The sequence below is a fragment of the Nannospalax galili genome, unplaced genomic scaffold (genome assembly GCF_000622305.1).
Source record: "Nannospalax galili isolate Female #2095 unplaced genomic scaffold, S.galili_v1.0 scaffold960, whole genome shotgun sequence".
Lineage (NCBI taxonomy): Eukaryota > Metazoa > Chordata > Mammalia > Rodentia > Spalacidae > Nannospalax > Nannospalax galili.
In genome coordinates, this window is record NW_008348313.1 from 2,831,460 (window position 1) to 2,845,250 (window position 13,791).

A 13,791-nucleotide genomic window follows, 5' to 3' on the forward strand; every position below is an offset into this window, starting at 1 on the left:
TCTGGGGGTGGGGGTGGAGTTTAAGAGCCTCTCACCCTCCCCTGCTTCAGAAGCGGACCTGGGTAGGAGGCCGCTGGTCTTCGAGGGCTGACAGCCTGGACAGGGCCTGGGTGGGAAGCTCCTCCCCTGAGGCGGCCACTGCCCTGCCCTCGCCCTGCTTCCTGTGGGCTCCTCCATGTCCTGCATCTCTTAGTTCCTCAGAGAAGAGTCCAGAGCCACCAACTTCCCCTGGTGGCCCTGCAGCTGCAGCCAGACATGCTGCTGTTGTCGCTGCTGCTCTGGGGGATGAAGGGGACAGAGGGTGGGAAGGACACCCTGGAGGGTTTCAGCCTAGAGGTGACAAGGGAGGTGACTGTGCAGGAGGGCCTGTGTGTCCTTGTGCCCTGTGAGTTCTCCTACCCCAAGGAGCACTGGACTGGCTCAGACCCCGTTCATGGATATTGGTTTCGGGAAGGGGCCAAAACAGACCGAGACCGTCCAGTGGCCACAAACAACCCACAGAAACCAGTACAGGGGGAGACCCAGGGCCGATTCCTCCTGCTCGGGGACCTGAAGAAGAACAACTGCTCCCTGGACATCAGAGATGTCAGGAAGACGGACGCAGGATTGTACTTCTTTCGACTGGAGAGAGGACAGACAAAGTATAGTTATGCTAGGAACAAGCTGACTGTGCATGTGGCAGGTAAGTCATTGGCTGCAGAGTGGCCACAGGGGGAAGTCATGAGAGACACAGGGCGGGGCTGGGATGGGACCCGTCCTTGGAGCAGCTGGGGCTGGAGCTTCAGGACAGGGGAAGAGCTGGATCAGAGCCTGGGATTCCCCCATAGTCGCACCTCACCCTCCTGATCCTGTGTGTTCCCTTCTCCTCACCAGCCCTCACCAACACCCCCCACATCCTCATGCCGGAGACCCTGAAGGCTGGCCTTCCTAGCAACCTGACCTGTTCTGCACCCTGGGCCTGTGCAAGGGGGACACCCCCCACCTTCTCCTGGACTGGGACTTCTGTGTCACCCTTTGACTCCTCCTCCGTGCTGACCCTCATCCTGCAGCCCCAGGACCATGGCACCAACCTGACCTGTCAGGTGACCCTGCCTGGGGCTAATGTGAGCACAGAAAGGACCGTCCATCTCAATGTGTCATGTGAGGCTGGGCTGGGATATTGTGACTCTGATGGAGAGAGGTCCCTAAGAAAGGGAGGAAGGGGTCAAGGTCAGGACATGAATCACTGAATAACGATTGGGGGCAGGTCAGGACCAGATGGAACCAGATGGAGCCCACCATCCCCACCTGGTCAGCTCCTGGGGACAGAGGGTAGATGTCCACCCAGCCTTTCCACTGATGGGTCCTCTGTGTCATCCTTTCACAGATGCTCCAAGGAATCTAACTGTGACCATCTACCAAAGAACTGGTCCAGGTAGGAGGGGCAATCCTGGGTCAGGGGGGATAGTACATGTTTAGGTAAAGCAGGGGCTGGACTCACCCTGGAGACAGAGGCTCCTTGTTGAGGAACCAGTGGCCCCTCCTCTCTGAAGGTCTCTCAGGTGTTTGAGAATGAGTCCTTACCTACCCCTCACACCTCCAGACTCTGTACATGCCCCTCAGCCCCCACAAGTCCAGAGCAGTGCACACACAGCAGAAACAGGTATTCCAGACCCTCATCCATTTGGGGCTGCCTACAGCCTCTGCCTTTCCCTGCACCCAATAGCAATGATTGGAGTGCCACTGGTTTTATTCTGCTAGCATACAGTGAATAGTCTTTTACTTTTATGCATGAGTGGTGTGTGTGTGTGTGTGTGTGTGTGTGTGTGTTTGACTCTCCTTCATGCAGGGGATGTTAGCTCAGTGGGCAGAGTGCTTGCCTAACAGACACAGAGCCCTGGGTTCCATCCCCAGCACTGCATAAATCAGGTGTGGTGGTGCACACCTGTCATCCCAGCTCTGAGGATGGGAAGGCAGAAGAATCAGGAGTTCAAGGTCATTCTTGGCTACATAGTGATTTTAAGGCTAGCCTTGGCTACATAAGACTGCAATAAACACACACACACACACACACACACACACACACACACACACACACAAAACTCCTAAATTCAAAATGTACAGCTGGCCATGCCTGGTGGTACATTCCATTAATCTCAACTTTGGAGAGGCAGAGGGAGAGGCATCTCTGAATTCAAGGCCAGCCTGGTCTATGTAGCAAATTACAGGCCAGCCAGGGTTACATAATAAGACTTTGTTTTAAAGCAATACAAAACATGGGCTGGAGAGATGGCTTAGCGTAGAAGAGCACTGGCTGCTCTTGCAGATGACCCGGGTTCAGTTCCCAGCACCTACACAGTAGCTAACAACCGTCTATAACTCCAGTTCCAGGGGAATCTAACAGTCTCTTCTGACCTCCCAGGACATTACACTCATACACATTAAAAAATTAAAATAATAAAATAAAATAAATTTTAAAAAATTTAATGTTTAAAAACAAAACAGAAAACCAATATGTATAGTTGGGTCACATTTTCTTTCTAATTTTGAAACTTATGATCAAGTTATTCACATTGAAATCAGACGAGTTTAGATTCCTGCTGGTGATGGGTGAAAGTGTGCATCTTCCTGTCCTCAGTCCCTGTCTGTCTGTCAGTCCCCTCTCTCTGGATCCCCTTCCAACCTCTCTCTCTCTAGCCTCCACAGTCCAGGAAAATGGTTCATCTTTATCTGTCCCTGAGGGCCAGTCTCTGCGTCTCCTCTGTGACGCGGACAGCTATCCCTCTGCCAAGCTGAGCTGGACCTGGGAGAATGTGAGCTTGTGTCCCTCGCAGCTGCCCAACCCTGGTCTGCTGGAGCTGTCTCCAGCGCACACTAGGCAGGGAGGACTGCTCAGCTGCCAAGCTCAGAACAACGTGGGCTCCCAACAACTATCCCTGAGCCTGTCCTCGCAGAGTGAGTGGCCTGTGGGTGGGAGCTGGTCAGGAGGACACAGCATCTGCCCTGCCACAGGGACTGGGACTTGGGCATACTGGAGACACAAAGTCTTGGCTGTTGCAAGAATAGGGGGTGGGAGGCGCTTGCCCTGTGTGCAAAACTTAAGGGAAAATCCAACTAAAACAGTATGACCACAAACAAGAATCAACTCAAGAATCAAATCAATATGGTGATGGGGGCACTGAAAAGACTCTAGATCCTAGACTTATATCCCTGCATCTGCTAGGCAGGGGCTCTACCTCTGAGACACATCCCAGCCCCTCACTGGGGGAGTCTAGGTAGGGGCTCTACCACTGAGCCACACCTCAGCCCCTCACTGGGGGAGTCTAGGCAGGGGCTCTACCTCTGAGACACACCCCAGATCCTCACTGGGGGATCCTAGGCAGGGGCTCTACTCCTGAGCCATACCCAGCCCCTCACTGGGGGATCCTAGGCAGGGGCTCTACCACTGAACCACACCCCAGCCCCTCACTGGGGAATCCTAGGCAGGGGCTCTAACTCTGAGCCACATCCCAGCGCCTCACTGGGGGATCCTAGGCAGGGGCTCTAGCACTGAGCCACACCCCAGCCCCTCACTGGAGGATTCTAGGCAGGGGCTCTAGCACTGAGTCACATCCCAGCCCTCTTTTTAATTTTTATTTTGAGACAGAGTCTTGCTAAGTTGCCCCTCTGACCTTGAGCTCCATAGACCAGGCAGGCTTTGAACCTGTCATCCCCCTGCCTCAGTCTCAAAGGCCGAAATGACACACATTCTTCCTCACACCTGGCTGGGGATGGAGAAAGGCTTGCTTTGTTGTGATGCTGGGGTTGGAGCTGAGGTCCCAGCACATGCTCGCCAGTGTTACTGAGCTACATTCCTATGTATTGCTGGTGTTGTGGTATTCATGTTTACTCCTAGCACTTGGGAGGCAAAGGCAGGCATATCTCTATGAGTTGGTGTATATAGTGAGTTCCAGGTTAGCCAGGACTAAATAGTGAGGCTCTATCTCAACTGCCCCCCCAACGTAAACAAATATTTTTAAAATTGAAAACTTAAATATAGCTACATAAATATAAATATAGAATAAATTCTATGTTGAACAAAACACTAAACTCTAAATCAAGACAAACTGCAGCCCAGCTCCTTCACCCCTCTGCTCCATCTAGTCCTGACCCCTGTCCCCTCCACTTGGGTCCCTGTTGGGTCCCTGCTCTTGGTGTCTGAGTGAGGAGTGGACGAGGCCTGAAGTGGAGGTTCCCAGGGGGCTGGGATGGGTGAGAGAAGAGCGGTGGTTCCTCAGAGTCTCGTCCATTCACAGGCACTGCGGTTTCATCCAGAATGGTGCTCGGAGTCTTCATGGGCGCGGGAGCCACAACCTTCCTTTTCCTGTCCTTCTGCTTAGTCCTCCTGGCGTGAGCACCGACCTCGAGTGGGAGAGAGAACCCGGGGTGGTGAGGGAGAAGCCGGTGCCTGACCCTGAGGCCAGAGCTAGAAGGACCTAGTGGGCCAAGGGGAACTGTGGTCCAGGCGCATGGTCCGTGTGTCCCGCAACCCTGGGGCCCCGCTGTCCTCAAGGGTGGAAGCCACCTTCTCAACACAGAAGCCTCTGCCACGGGACCTCCGTGACCACCCTCCAGCCACTAACAGGAGAGGGTCGGGGGGAGTCTGCGCCCTGAGCCCTCATCTGCCCACACTAACAGACTGTGCTGTGCCCCATTCAGGGCGCGGTCCTGCAGGAGGAAGTCAGCCAGTCGAGCAGCCGGGGCACAGGATCCAAATACCCTCAAGGGCTCGGTTTCTCAGGTGAGGGATTGGGGTACCTATGTCGAAGCCCAGCATCCTCCCACTTAACGTCTCCCCGCGGTGGCTCCCCGGATTGATGCTCTGAGGATGGTCCAAGTTGTTCCGTCTGCCTCTCCTGCCGGTTTCCCAGGTCGCTGGCTGCGGACAGCCCCCTCCTCTCTGCTGTCCCTTGGGCGGGCTCTGAGGAGGACTTAGCTCTGCTCTGCCTTCCTTTTCCTCTGTTCGTGCTTAAATTCCACGGCTTTGGGTCCAGTGTCCTCCTCAGAACAAGAACAGGCTCAGGCCCTCTGCCTCTTGACCCCACCATGACTGTCTGTCTCCCCCTCCCTCCCTTTGTCCTCCTCCCTTCCCACTTCTCTCTCTCCCTTCTCTGCTCACATCTCCCTCCCCTCCTTCATCCTCTCTCCTCCCCCTCCTCCCTCTCCCCCTCTGGTGTTCCCCACTCCAGTGCTGGATTATAAGCCTGGATCACCAAGTCTGGCCTTTTTCCTTTTGTTGGGGGGACAGGCGTTAGTGTTTCTCTGCAGCTCCAGCTGGTCTGAAACTGGCTGTGTAGATCACAGTGATCCACCTGCCTCTGCCTCCTGAGTGTTGGGATTTAAGGTGAGCATCACAATGCCTGGCTAAACTTGGCCTTTTTACAAACTGGGGTCCTCACGCAAACATGTTACTGATTGAGCATCCCCCCAGCCCTGGCACCTCGCTGAACCTTTGCTGGTCTCGGTGGGTGCTGCTGTTCTGTCCACACTGGAATTCTCTCTGTTCTCAACCACAGGAAGGTTTTTCGTGCTTCTGGGAGGTTCTGAGCACAGAATTCCATGTATATTTTCTCTTCTTTGTCCATCGTGTGTGTGGGGGGGGTGTAGTGTGCATTTTTGTATGCATGTTTGCATATGTATGTATGTGGGTGCACATGAGTGTGTGTGCAGGCGGCCTGAGGTTGACATCAGAAACCATCTTCCACTGCTCTTCCACCTTATTCATAGACTCGGTCTCTCAGTCAAACCCAGAGTTCACTGATGAGGCTAGTCTCCTCTGGGGATGCCCTGTCTCTGTCTTCTGTCTGGAATTACAGGTGGGCTGCTTCACCCACCCAACATTCACATCAGTTCCAGGGCTCCAAACTCTGATCCTCAATGCTTACACTGCAAGTACTTAACCACTGAGTCATTACCCCAGCCGTGTGTATCCTTGTATCCGCTTGGAAAATGACAAGAATGTCCCAAGAGGCCAGCAGTCAGTGCCAGGGACCCATCTTTAAGAATCCGACAGAACCTTAGGGTTAGTCATGATTTATTCTAAAGACAGGCATATCATCAAACCACCCAAACAGTCCTAAGTGAACACAATAGAAAGGGTAGAGACAGTGTTGGGGAAACGGAAGGCATGGAGACTAGGAAGTGCTAGGAGACAGGCTGTGTGGTTTGGTTCTTCCCTACCCTTGCTAGTGTCTGTCTGTCTGTCTACCTATGTTATCCCTTGTCTAGTTAGCAAACTCTATCATCTATTGATCACCTATCCATCTACCTTCTGTCTGTGTAGCTTGCTGGCATCTGTCTGTCTACCTATCTATATTATCCTCTAACTAGTGAACTCTGTCAATATCCATCTAGCTATTAATCTACAGCGATTTGCCATCTGTATAGCTGTATCTGTCTATCAATCTGTCCTTCTAAAAATATTTTATTTATTATTTTTATTTTGTGCGTATGAGTGTTCTATAGCCTATAAGTATGTAAGCGCACCTGTGTCGTGCAACGCTGCGGAGGTCGGAAGAGGGCATTGAATTCCCCTGGAACTGGAGAACTCGGGTCCTCTGCAAGAGCAGCAGGTCCTCTTAACTGCTGAGCCATCTCTTCAGCCCACCCCACTATCTATTCTTTTTGTTGGGACAGGGTCTCATGTATCCTAGTCTGGCTTTAAATTCTTGTGTAGTCAAGAAGACCTTGAATTTCTGATCCTCCTGCCTTTAACTCCTGAGTGCTGGGATGACAGTGTGCACCACTGTGGTGCTGGGAATGGAACTCAGGGCTTCATGTATGCTAAGCAAGCACTCCACCAACTGAGCCACATCCCCAGCCCTATCTATCTATCTATCTATCTATCTATCTATCTATCTATCTATCTATCTATCTATCATCTATCAATCATCTATCATCTATCATCTATCTATCTACCTATCTATATATCTATTGATGATGTCTACACATATATCTATCATCTATCTATCTATCTATCTATCATCTATCTATCTCTATCTATCAATCATCTATCTATCATCTATCTAATCTGTCTATATTGATGATGTCTATCTAGCAATGTATATAATCTATCTACCATGAATCTTCTATTATCTATGCTATAGACACGTTACCCCATGTAGCATACAATTTACCATCTTCACCATTTTAAAGTATGCACTTGTGTGCAACAGTTGCCTAGGATTTTATCATCTTGCAAAACTAAAACTACACATTGAGCAATGACTCATGTGGCTTCCCCCTCCCTCTTAGCCCCTGGCATTTTTATTCTGCTTTCCATTTGGGTGAGTTTGACTATTGGGTACCTCACAAATGGAACCATACCATATTTGTCGTTTGGTTAACGGCTTATTTCATTTAACGTGTGTGCTCAAGGCCTGCCCATGTTGTAGCATGTGACAAGGTTTCTTTCTTTTTTAATGTTAGTAATATTCCACTACACATGTATGTACCACGGTTTCAGGCAACACCTGAGCAGCTTCTGTTTGCTCTTGTAGGAAGCACTACAGCGAGTACAAATGGTAGATGTTCAGGATGATATTTCAAGTTTTTGGCTATATACCCATATTTTTGGGTCATACAGCTCTACTTTTAGCTTCCTAAGAATCTGTCCCACTGTTTTCCACTGTCTGAGCCATTTTACATTTACACGAAAAGTGCACAAGGAATCCCGATTTGGCACACACTATTTTCCGTTTTGTTTTGTTTCATAGTATTTTAATAGCAGAATCCTAATGAATGCCAGGTGCTATTTCTTTGTGGTTTTAAAGTTTTTATTTATTTATTTTTATTTTATGTGTATGAGTGTTTTGCCTGCATGTATCTAAGCATACCCATGTGCATGTGGGTGTTGGATCCCCTGAAACTGGAGTTCCAAATGGTTTTTAACTGCCATGAGGGTACCTGAGGACTGAACCTGGGTCCTCTACAAGAGCAACAATGCTCTTAACTGCTGAGCATCTCTCCAGCCTCTTCTTTATGGTTTTAATTTGCATTTCTGTGATAATTAATGACAGTGACCATCTCTTCACTTGTGTATCTTCTAGAGAAGCTATTCAGGTTCTTTGATTTCCTAGTTGGAGTGTATTTGTTGCGGTTGAATTATGGACATTCTTTATCTACTCTGGTTATTAGTCCCTTACCAGATGTCTAGCCCCTAAATATTTTCTGTAGGTTGATGGTCATTTTGTTTATTGATGACAGAGACACTGTCATTTGGATGTTTCAGGCAAGAGGATGGGGCAGATAACAGTTTTTAGAAACAGGAGTCAGCCAGGGAATGGAGGAGGAGAGCAGTGAGGGGCCTGTCTGACAACATAGGGGAAGGAGAGCCAGCAGAGGAAGTGATTTTGGAGAAGTTGAGTGTGAAAATCATGCCTAAGCTCACTCACCATGGGGAGCACAAGAAGAAACTAGAGAAGCGATGTAACTGTGACTTGGATGGATGCTTGTGGAAGGTTACTAGATGGCTTGGGGAGCCAAGATGCATGGGATAACTGGGGACACAGCGTGGGGTTCAAGTGGCAAAGGATCAAGGGTGATGGAGTGACAGAGGTTGGAGGCTGACTGGCAGATGTTTGCCTTGAGCAGACAGGAAGGCGAGGTGCCAAGCACTGAGGGCCAGATGACTGCAGGAGACACCACGAGGCACTGAAGGAGAAATGAAACTTGAGTCTGTTTGTTTATTAGTATTCACGTTATTTTTAAAGTTATATATGTATGAGGGGTATGTGCACATGGAGGGGGTGTCTGAGCCCCTGGAACTGGAGTTACAGATGGTTGTTAGCTGCCATGTGGGTGCTAGGAACAGAACCCAATCCTCTACAAGGGCAGCCAGTACTCTTTTTTTTTTTAACGTTTACAAAAACTTTATTGAGAACTTCATACATGCATATAAGGTGTTTTGATCAAATCCATGCCCACTCCAATACCTCCCATATCACCCCATCACTTTTTTCTTTTCTTTTTTTTTTCTTCTTTCATTTATTTATTTTTATGGGGTTTGGGGGTACTCTAACATTCCCCCCGCTGAAAAGGTAACCCTAAATTCTTAAGGACTAGATACAAGTTCCCAAATACTTTTGAAATTTTTGGCCTTTGGAACAGAGTATGTAGCTAAGAGGCCCAAGGACATTTTGACTTTTAGCCAAGAAACTGGCTACTTTTCTTTGGGGTCTTTTTTCCCTAACTGCCTAGCCAATTCCTACCTCTTATTCTTATCACACCATCCTCTGAAGAGGCTTACCCAAATTGCCAATAGGGAATTGGGACGCAGACCGCTCTGGCTTCTTCCATGCTGAACAGGGACGCAGGGTGAGGCAATTGGAGTACCCCTTCAGTGAGTCTATCTAAAAGACTCCCAAATTGCATAACTCTTATCTCAAGGAGGAAAAGAAAGTCCTTGAATCATGAATAGGAGATGTGAAGGAGAAGTAAAGACAAGAGTAATTAGCATTACAAGTTCTAGACGGGGAACTAGAAAAAAGTCAGAACAGGGCAATTTTCCAATGTTCATATGAGAGTCCATTGGGATTTCTTGACCAAGGCTTCCAAAAGCATCCCTCTATTGGATTCCTCCTCTTTTTTCTTTTGCTTTCTAAGGCTGGACTCTAGAGTAATGGATTCAGGATTTGCTCTCAGGTATTTTGATAACTGTTGAACTGGTTAGAATCAGTGTCAGTTCCCTCTCAAAGGCTTCTAGATCGGGGGAGAAAAATTTATCCATCATTTTAGAACAATAGCTGGTTGTCTCCCTTAGCTACAGGTGAGCACTACAGTATTGGAGACCAAGATTTGAAGTCTTACATCTGAGGAGCACTTTCTGGTTAGAACAAAATCATCAGTGAGAAATAATTGTCTAAACTTTTTTTTGGTCTTTTTGAGACAGGGTCTCCCTGTAGCCCCAGCTGTCCTGGAACTCACTATGTAGACCAGGCTGACCTTGAACTCACAGAGATCTACCTGCCTCTGCCTCCCGAGTGCTGGGATTAAAGGCATGTGCCACCATGCTTGGCTCTAAATAACTTTTTATATAGACTTAAGCCTAATGTCTGGGAAGTGCAATCCCTTGAACTCTTAAAGCAATATACTGATGACTTTACTCTTTTGTTATACTTTCCTTTTGGGTGTTTAAGACCATACGGTTGACCCAAATAAATCAATTTATTTTTACACTTAAGGTTATTTGAGGATCTGTTCCTCAGGGGTCACATGGGCTTGGAAGGAGACCCTGGCTCCTTTCTTTTACCAGTTTCATCTATGTGAAGATAAGTCAAAGGTCCGCTGAGCCATCTTTCCAGCCCCAAATATATTGTTTTGTGGATGGTTAGACAAGGGGCTGAGGGTTTAAGTACAGATACTCTAGGGTCACAATGTTTTGATTTATAATTTTTTTGACTTATGAGTTTTCTTTATTTAAATTTTATTGCATTTATTTATTTTGTTTGGCCTAACTGGCAAGCTCCAGGTTTGGGCTCAGAAAGACTCTGTGTTAAAAAACAAGGTGGATGGAGCTGGAGAGATTGATCAGTGGTTACAGCACTGGCTGCTCTTATGGAGGACCTGGGTTCAGTTCTCAGCACCCACATGGCAGCTAATGGAACCATCCATAATTCCAGTTTCAGAGGAACTAATGCCCTCTTCCAGCCTCCACAGGCATTGCACGCACTTGGTGCACTTACATGCAGGCAAAACACTCATACACATAAAATAAAAATAAAATTAAAAAATAAGGTAGAGGAACTGGAGAGATGGCTCAGTGGTTAAGAGCACTGGCTGTTCTTGCAGAAGACACAGGTTCAGTTCCCAGCATCCACATGGCAGCTAACAACCATCTGTAACTCCAGTTCCAGGGGATCTGATACCCTCTTCTGACCTCAGCAGGCTAAATGGATTACACAGAACTGAAAAAAGGCCAGGGGACTCATGTGGTTTTATTTCTTTACCCTTATTCCATCATCTACGCAGGAGTGTCAAAAGCAGAGAAAGTGCGTGCAACTCTGCTTTATTCTCGTAATCATCAGAGCTGCAGTTGAAAGTTTACAGGACAGTGAATAATAATAAAGAGGTTGGAATATAGCAGTGAAGCAAAATATGACTAGAATAACAGTACCACCATAATATGCCTTGAGAGATAAAAGTGTCTCCTGAGAAACTAGAGGACTACCTGCATTCCAGAGACAGTTCCTCAGCAGGCATTCCTGTATGAACTTTCTCATGCGACAAGGCTCCCCAGGCATACATGTCCAAGGTTTGGCTAAATTTACCAAGCATATTTTGGAACACTATTTCACAGCCCCTTCAGGAGAGCTATATGGGAAGACTACTGATGTCAGCTTCCGGTCTCAACACACATATGTGCACACACAGACACATCAAAAAATAAAAATAAAAAAGAGGCCATGTTCCATGTCTCTCACATCTGCCTTGGTATACCAATATCCAGTTGAGAATCTCACATGTAGGATATAAATCTTTAGTAGGACACTGAGCTTTGGCATCAGAAAGAACTGGATCACCTCATGGGTTTTTAAAAGTATTTTATTTATTGAGCCAGATGTGGTAGTGCACGCCTTTAATTCCAGCACTTGGGAGGCAGAGGCAGGCAGGTCTCTTGTGAGTTCAAGGCCAGCCTGGTCTACATAGTGAGTTCCAGGCCAGCTGGGGCTATAGGGTAACTTTTTTCTTTTTTTGTTTCAATGTTTCATTACATAGTCCAGGCTGGCCTGGAACTCACTTTTGGTGATCCTCTGCCTCTGCCTCCTGAGTGCACCAAGTCCTGGCTTTACCAGGGAGATTTTTGTTTTTACTTTTGTTTTGGTTTTGGTTTTCTTTTACTTTTTATTTTGAGATGGGGTCCTAAAACTCACTATGTAGTCCAGGCTGGCCTCCAAATCAGTGATCCTCCTGCCTCTCTTTCATGAGAGGAGATTACAGCTGTGCACTGACTGTCAGGGAGTCTGGGAGAGCCACTTGCTTATTTCAGACCCAGCTTCAGAGCTATAAAATAGAAACAAAAATTATATCCTGATGTGACAAGAGGGATGACTTGGGTTAAGAGCACTGGCTGCTCTTGCAGAGGACCTGGGTTGATTCCCAACACCCACATGGCAGCTAACAACCATCCTTAACTACAGTTCCAGTGCCAGGGAAATCCAATACCTTCTTCTGACTTCCATGGCCATTGCACAATACAGGTGCACTTACATATATGCAGGCATACACATAAAATAAAAAAGCACATGGGAGGGGAGGGGCTAGAGAGATGAGTCACTGGTTAAGAGCACTGGCTGCTCTTGCAGAGTACCCAGGTTCAGTTCTGAGCACCCACATGGTGGCTAACAATTGTATCTAACTCCAGTTCCAAGGGATTTGACACCCTGATATCCGTGGGCATTGCATGACATAGGTGTACTTATATATGTGCAGGCAAAACACTTACACATAAGTAAATTAAAATTTAAAAATAAAAATGTGTCTGGATAAGTGGATGGAGGAGCTCGGGGTTTCCACCTGGACTCTACCTTTTCCCTCTGCCCTCCCCTGACTCCCCCCCTTTCCTCTCTCTATTCACAGAGTCCCCTAGTTGAACCCCAAACAGATGACAACTCTGTATCCCAGCGTCCCACAGCCAAGGCCGCCCCCTCCTCCACAGAGGACGAAGAGGTGCATTACGCATCCCTCAGCTTCCATGAGATGAAGCCCAGGAACCCAAAGGGGCAGCTGGACAGCACCACCGACTACTCAGAGATAAAGCCTCATAAGTGACCTTCAGGGTGGGGGTGGTGCACAGCTGGGGTAGCATGCAGGGAACACAAGATGGAGGAAACGTCAGAGCCTGGCTGGCCCTGGGTTCCATGCCGAGCAGGATTTTAGAGCTGCTCCTTGGGTCACACAGGTCAGGCTTGCTCCTCCGACTGCCTCGTTTCCCTGCCCACCCAACCCCCAGCCTCTGACAATCTCTGCTGTATCCTGTAAGTTGGGAGTGTGATTTTTAAATTTAAATTTAATTTTTTAAAAGTGATTCATATATTGATTACAAAGCAATAGGTTTCATAACGATATCTCCATGCAGTGTTTCGTGTCCTCTGACCGCACCCTCACTACGTTCCCATGAGTCGCCTCTCCTTTTTTCCCTCAGTAGACGTCTTTTTCCTCTTGTGTCTTATGTATTAGTTGCGTCTCCGTTGCTGTGACAAAACCCTCAACAGAAGGCGGCTCATTGTTTCGTTCTATCACGGTGGGGAAGGTGAGGTGCAGTTCACAGCAGTGGGCACATGTGGCAGCTCAGGTCAGAGCCAGAAGATGTCACTTTGAAGCCCAACCCCAGCAACCTGCTTATACCAGCTAAGCCACAAGTCTGGAAGGGTCCGTGACCCTGAAAAGCAGCGGCACCAGTTGGAGACCAAGTGTTCAAATACATGAACATGCAGGGGACACTGTATATTCAAACCATAGACAGGTGGGTGGAGAGAGAGAGAGAGAGAGAGAGAGAGAGAGAGAGAGAGAGAGTGGATAGATAGATGACAGATACATGATACATGAGAAAAGATGTATTATAAAAAACATGATTGATAAGGGTTGGAGAGATGGTTCAGTGGTTAAGAGCACTGGCTGCTCTTACAGAGGATCTAGGTTCAGGTCCCAGCACCCCAAGTCAGACAATTCCAGCTCCAAGAGATCCAATGCCCTCTTCTGGCCTCTGCAGGTGCTTCACACACACACACACACACACACACACACACACACACACACACAGAGAGAGAGAGAGAG

At 48.0% G+C, this 13,791-nt stretch overlaps 1 protein-coding gene across 2 annotated transcripts; it reads left to right on the forward strand.

Annotated features, from left to right (window-relative positions):
- The first annotated feature begins 218 nt into the window (after nt 1-218).
- Nucleotides 219-12,998, forward strand: LOC103743723 (sialic acid-binding Ig-like lectin 12). 2 transcript variants are annotated; one of them, XM_008845181.3, is made up of 7 exons: nt 219-682; nt 874-1,140; nt 1,367-1,414; nt 2,677-2,934; nt 4,275-4,368; nt 4,678-4,759; nt 12,595-12,998. In XM_008845181.3, the coding sequence occupies exons 1-7, from the start codon at nt 256-258 to the stop codon at nt 12,784-12,786; spliced, it is 1,368 nt and encodes a 455-aa protein (XP_008843403.1). In that variant the 5' UTR covers nt 219-255; the 3' UTR covers nt 12,787-12,998. The 2 variants fall into 2 exon arrangements, with proteins under 2 accessions (XP_008843403.1, XP_008843405.1); XM_008845183.3 differs by lacking the exon at nt 2,677-2,934.
- Nucleotides 12,999-13,791: the final 793 nt, after the last annotated feature.

Excerpts from the sequence above, each read along its gene's own strand:
- LOC103743723 (XM_008845181.3), top strand. The coding sequence starts at position 256 with ATGCTGCTGTTGTCGCTGCTGCTCTGGGGGATGAAGGGGACAGAGGGT. Across the intron at positions 1,415-2,676 it reads CTACCAAAGAACTGGTCCAG|CCTCCACAGTCCAGGAAAAT; the intron begins GTAGGAGGGGCA and ends CTCTCTCTCTAG. Across the intron at positions 4,369-4,677 it reads TTCTGCTTAGTCCTCCTGGC|GGCGCGGTCCTGCAGGAGGA; the intron begins GTGAGCACCGAC and ends TGCCCCATTCAG.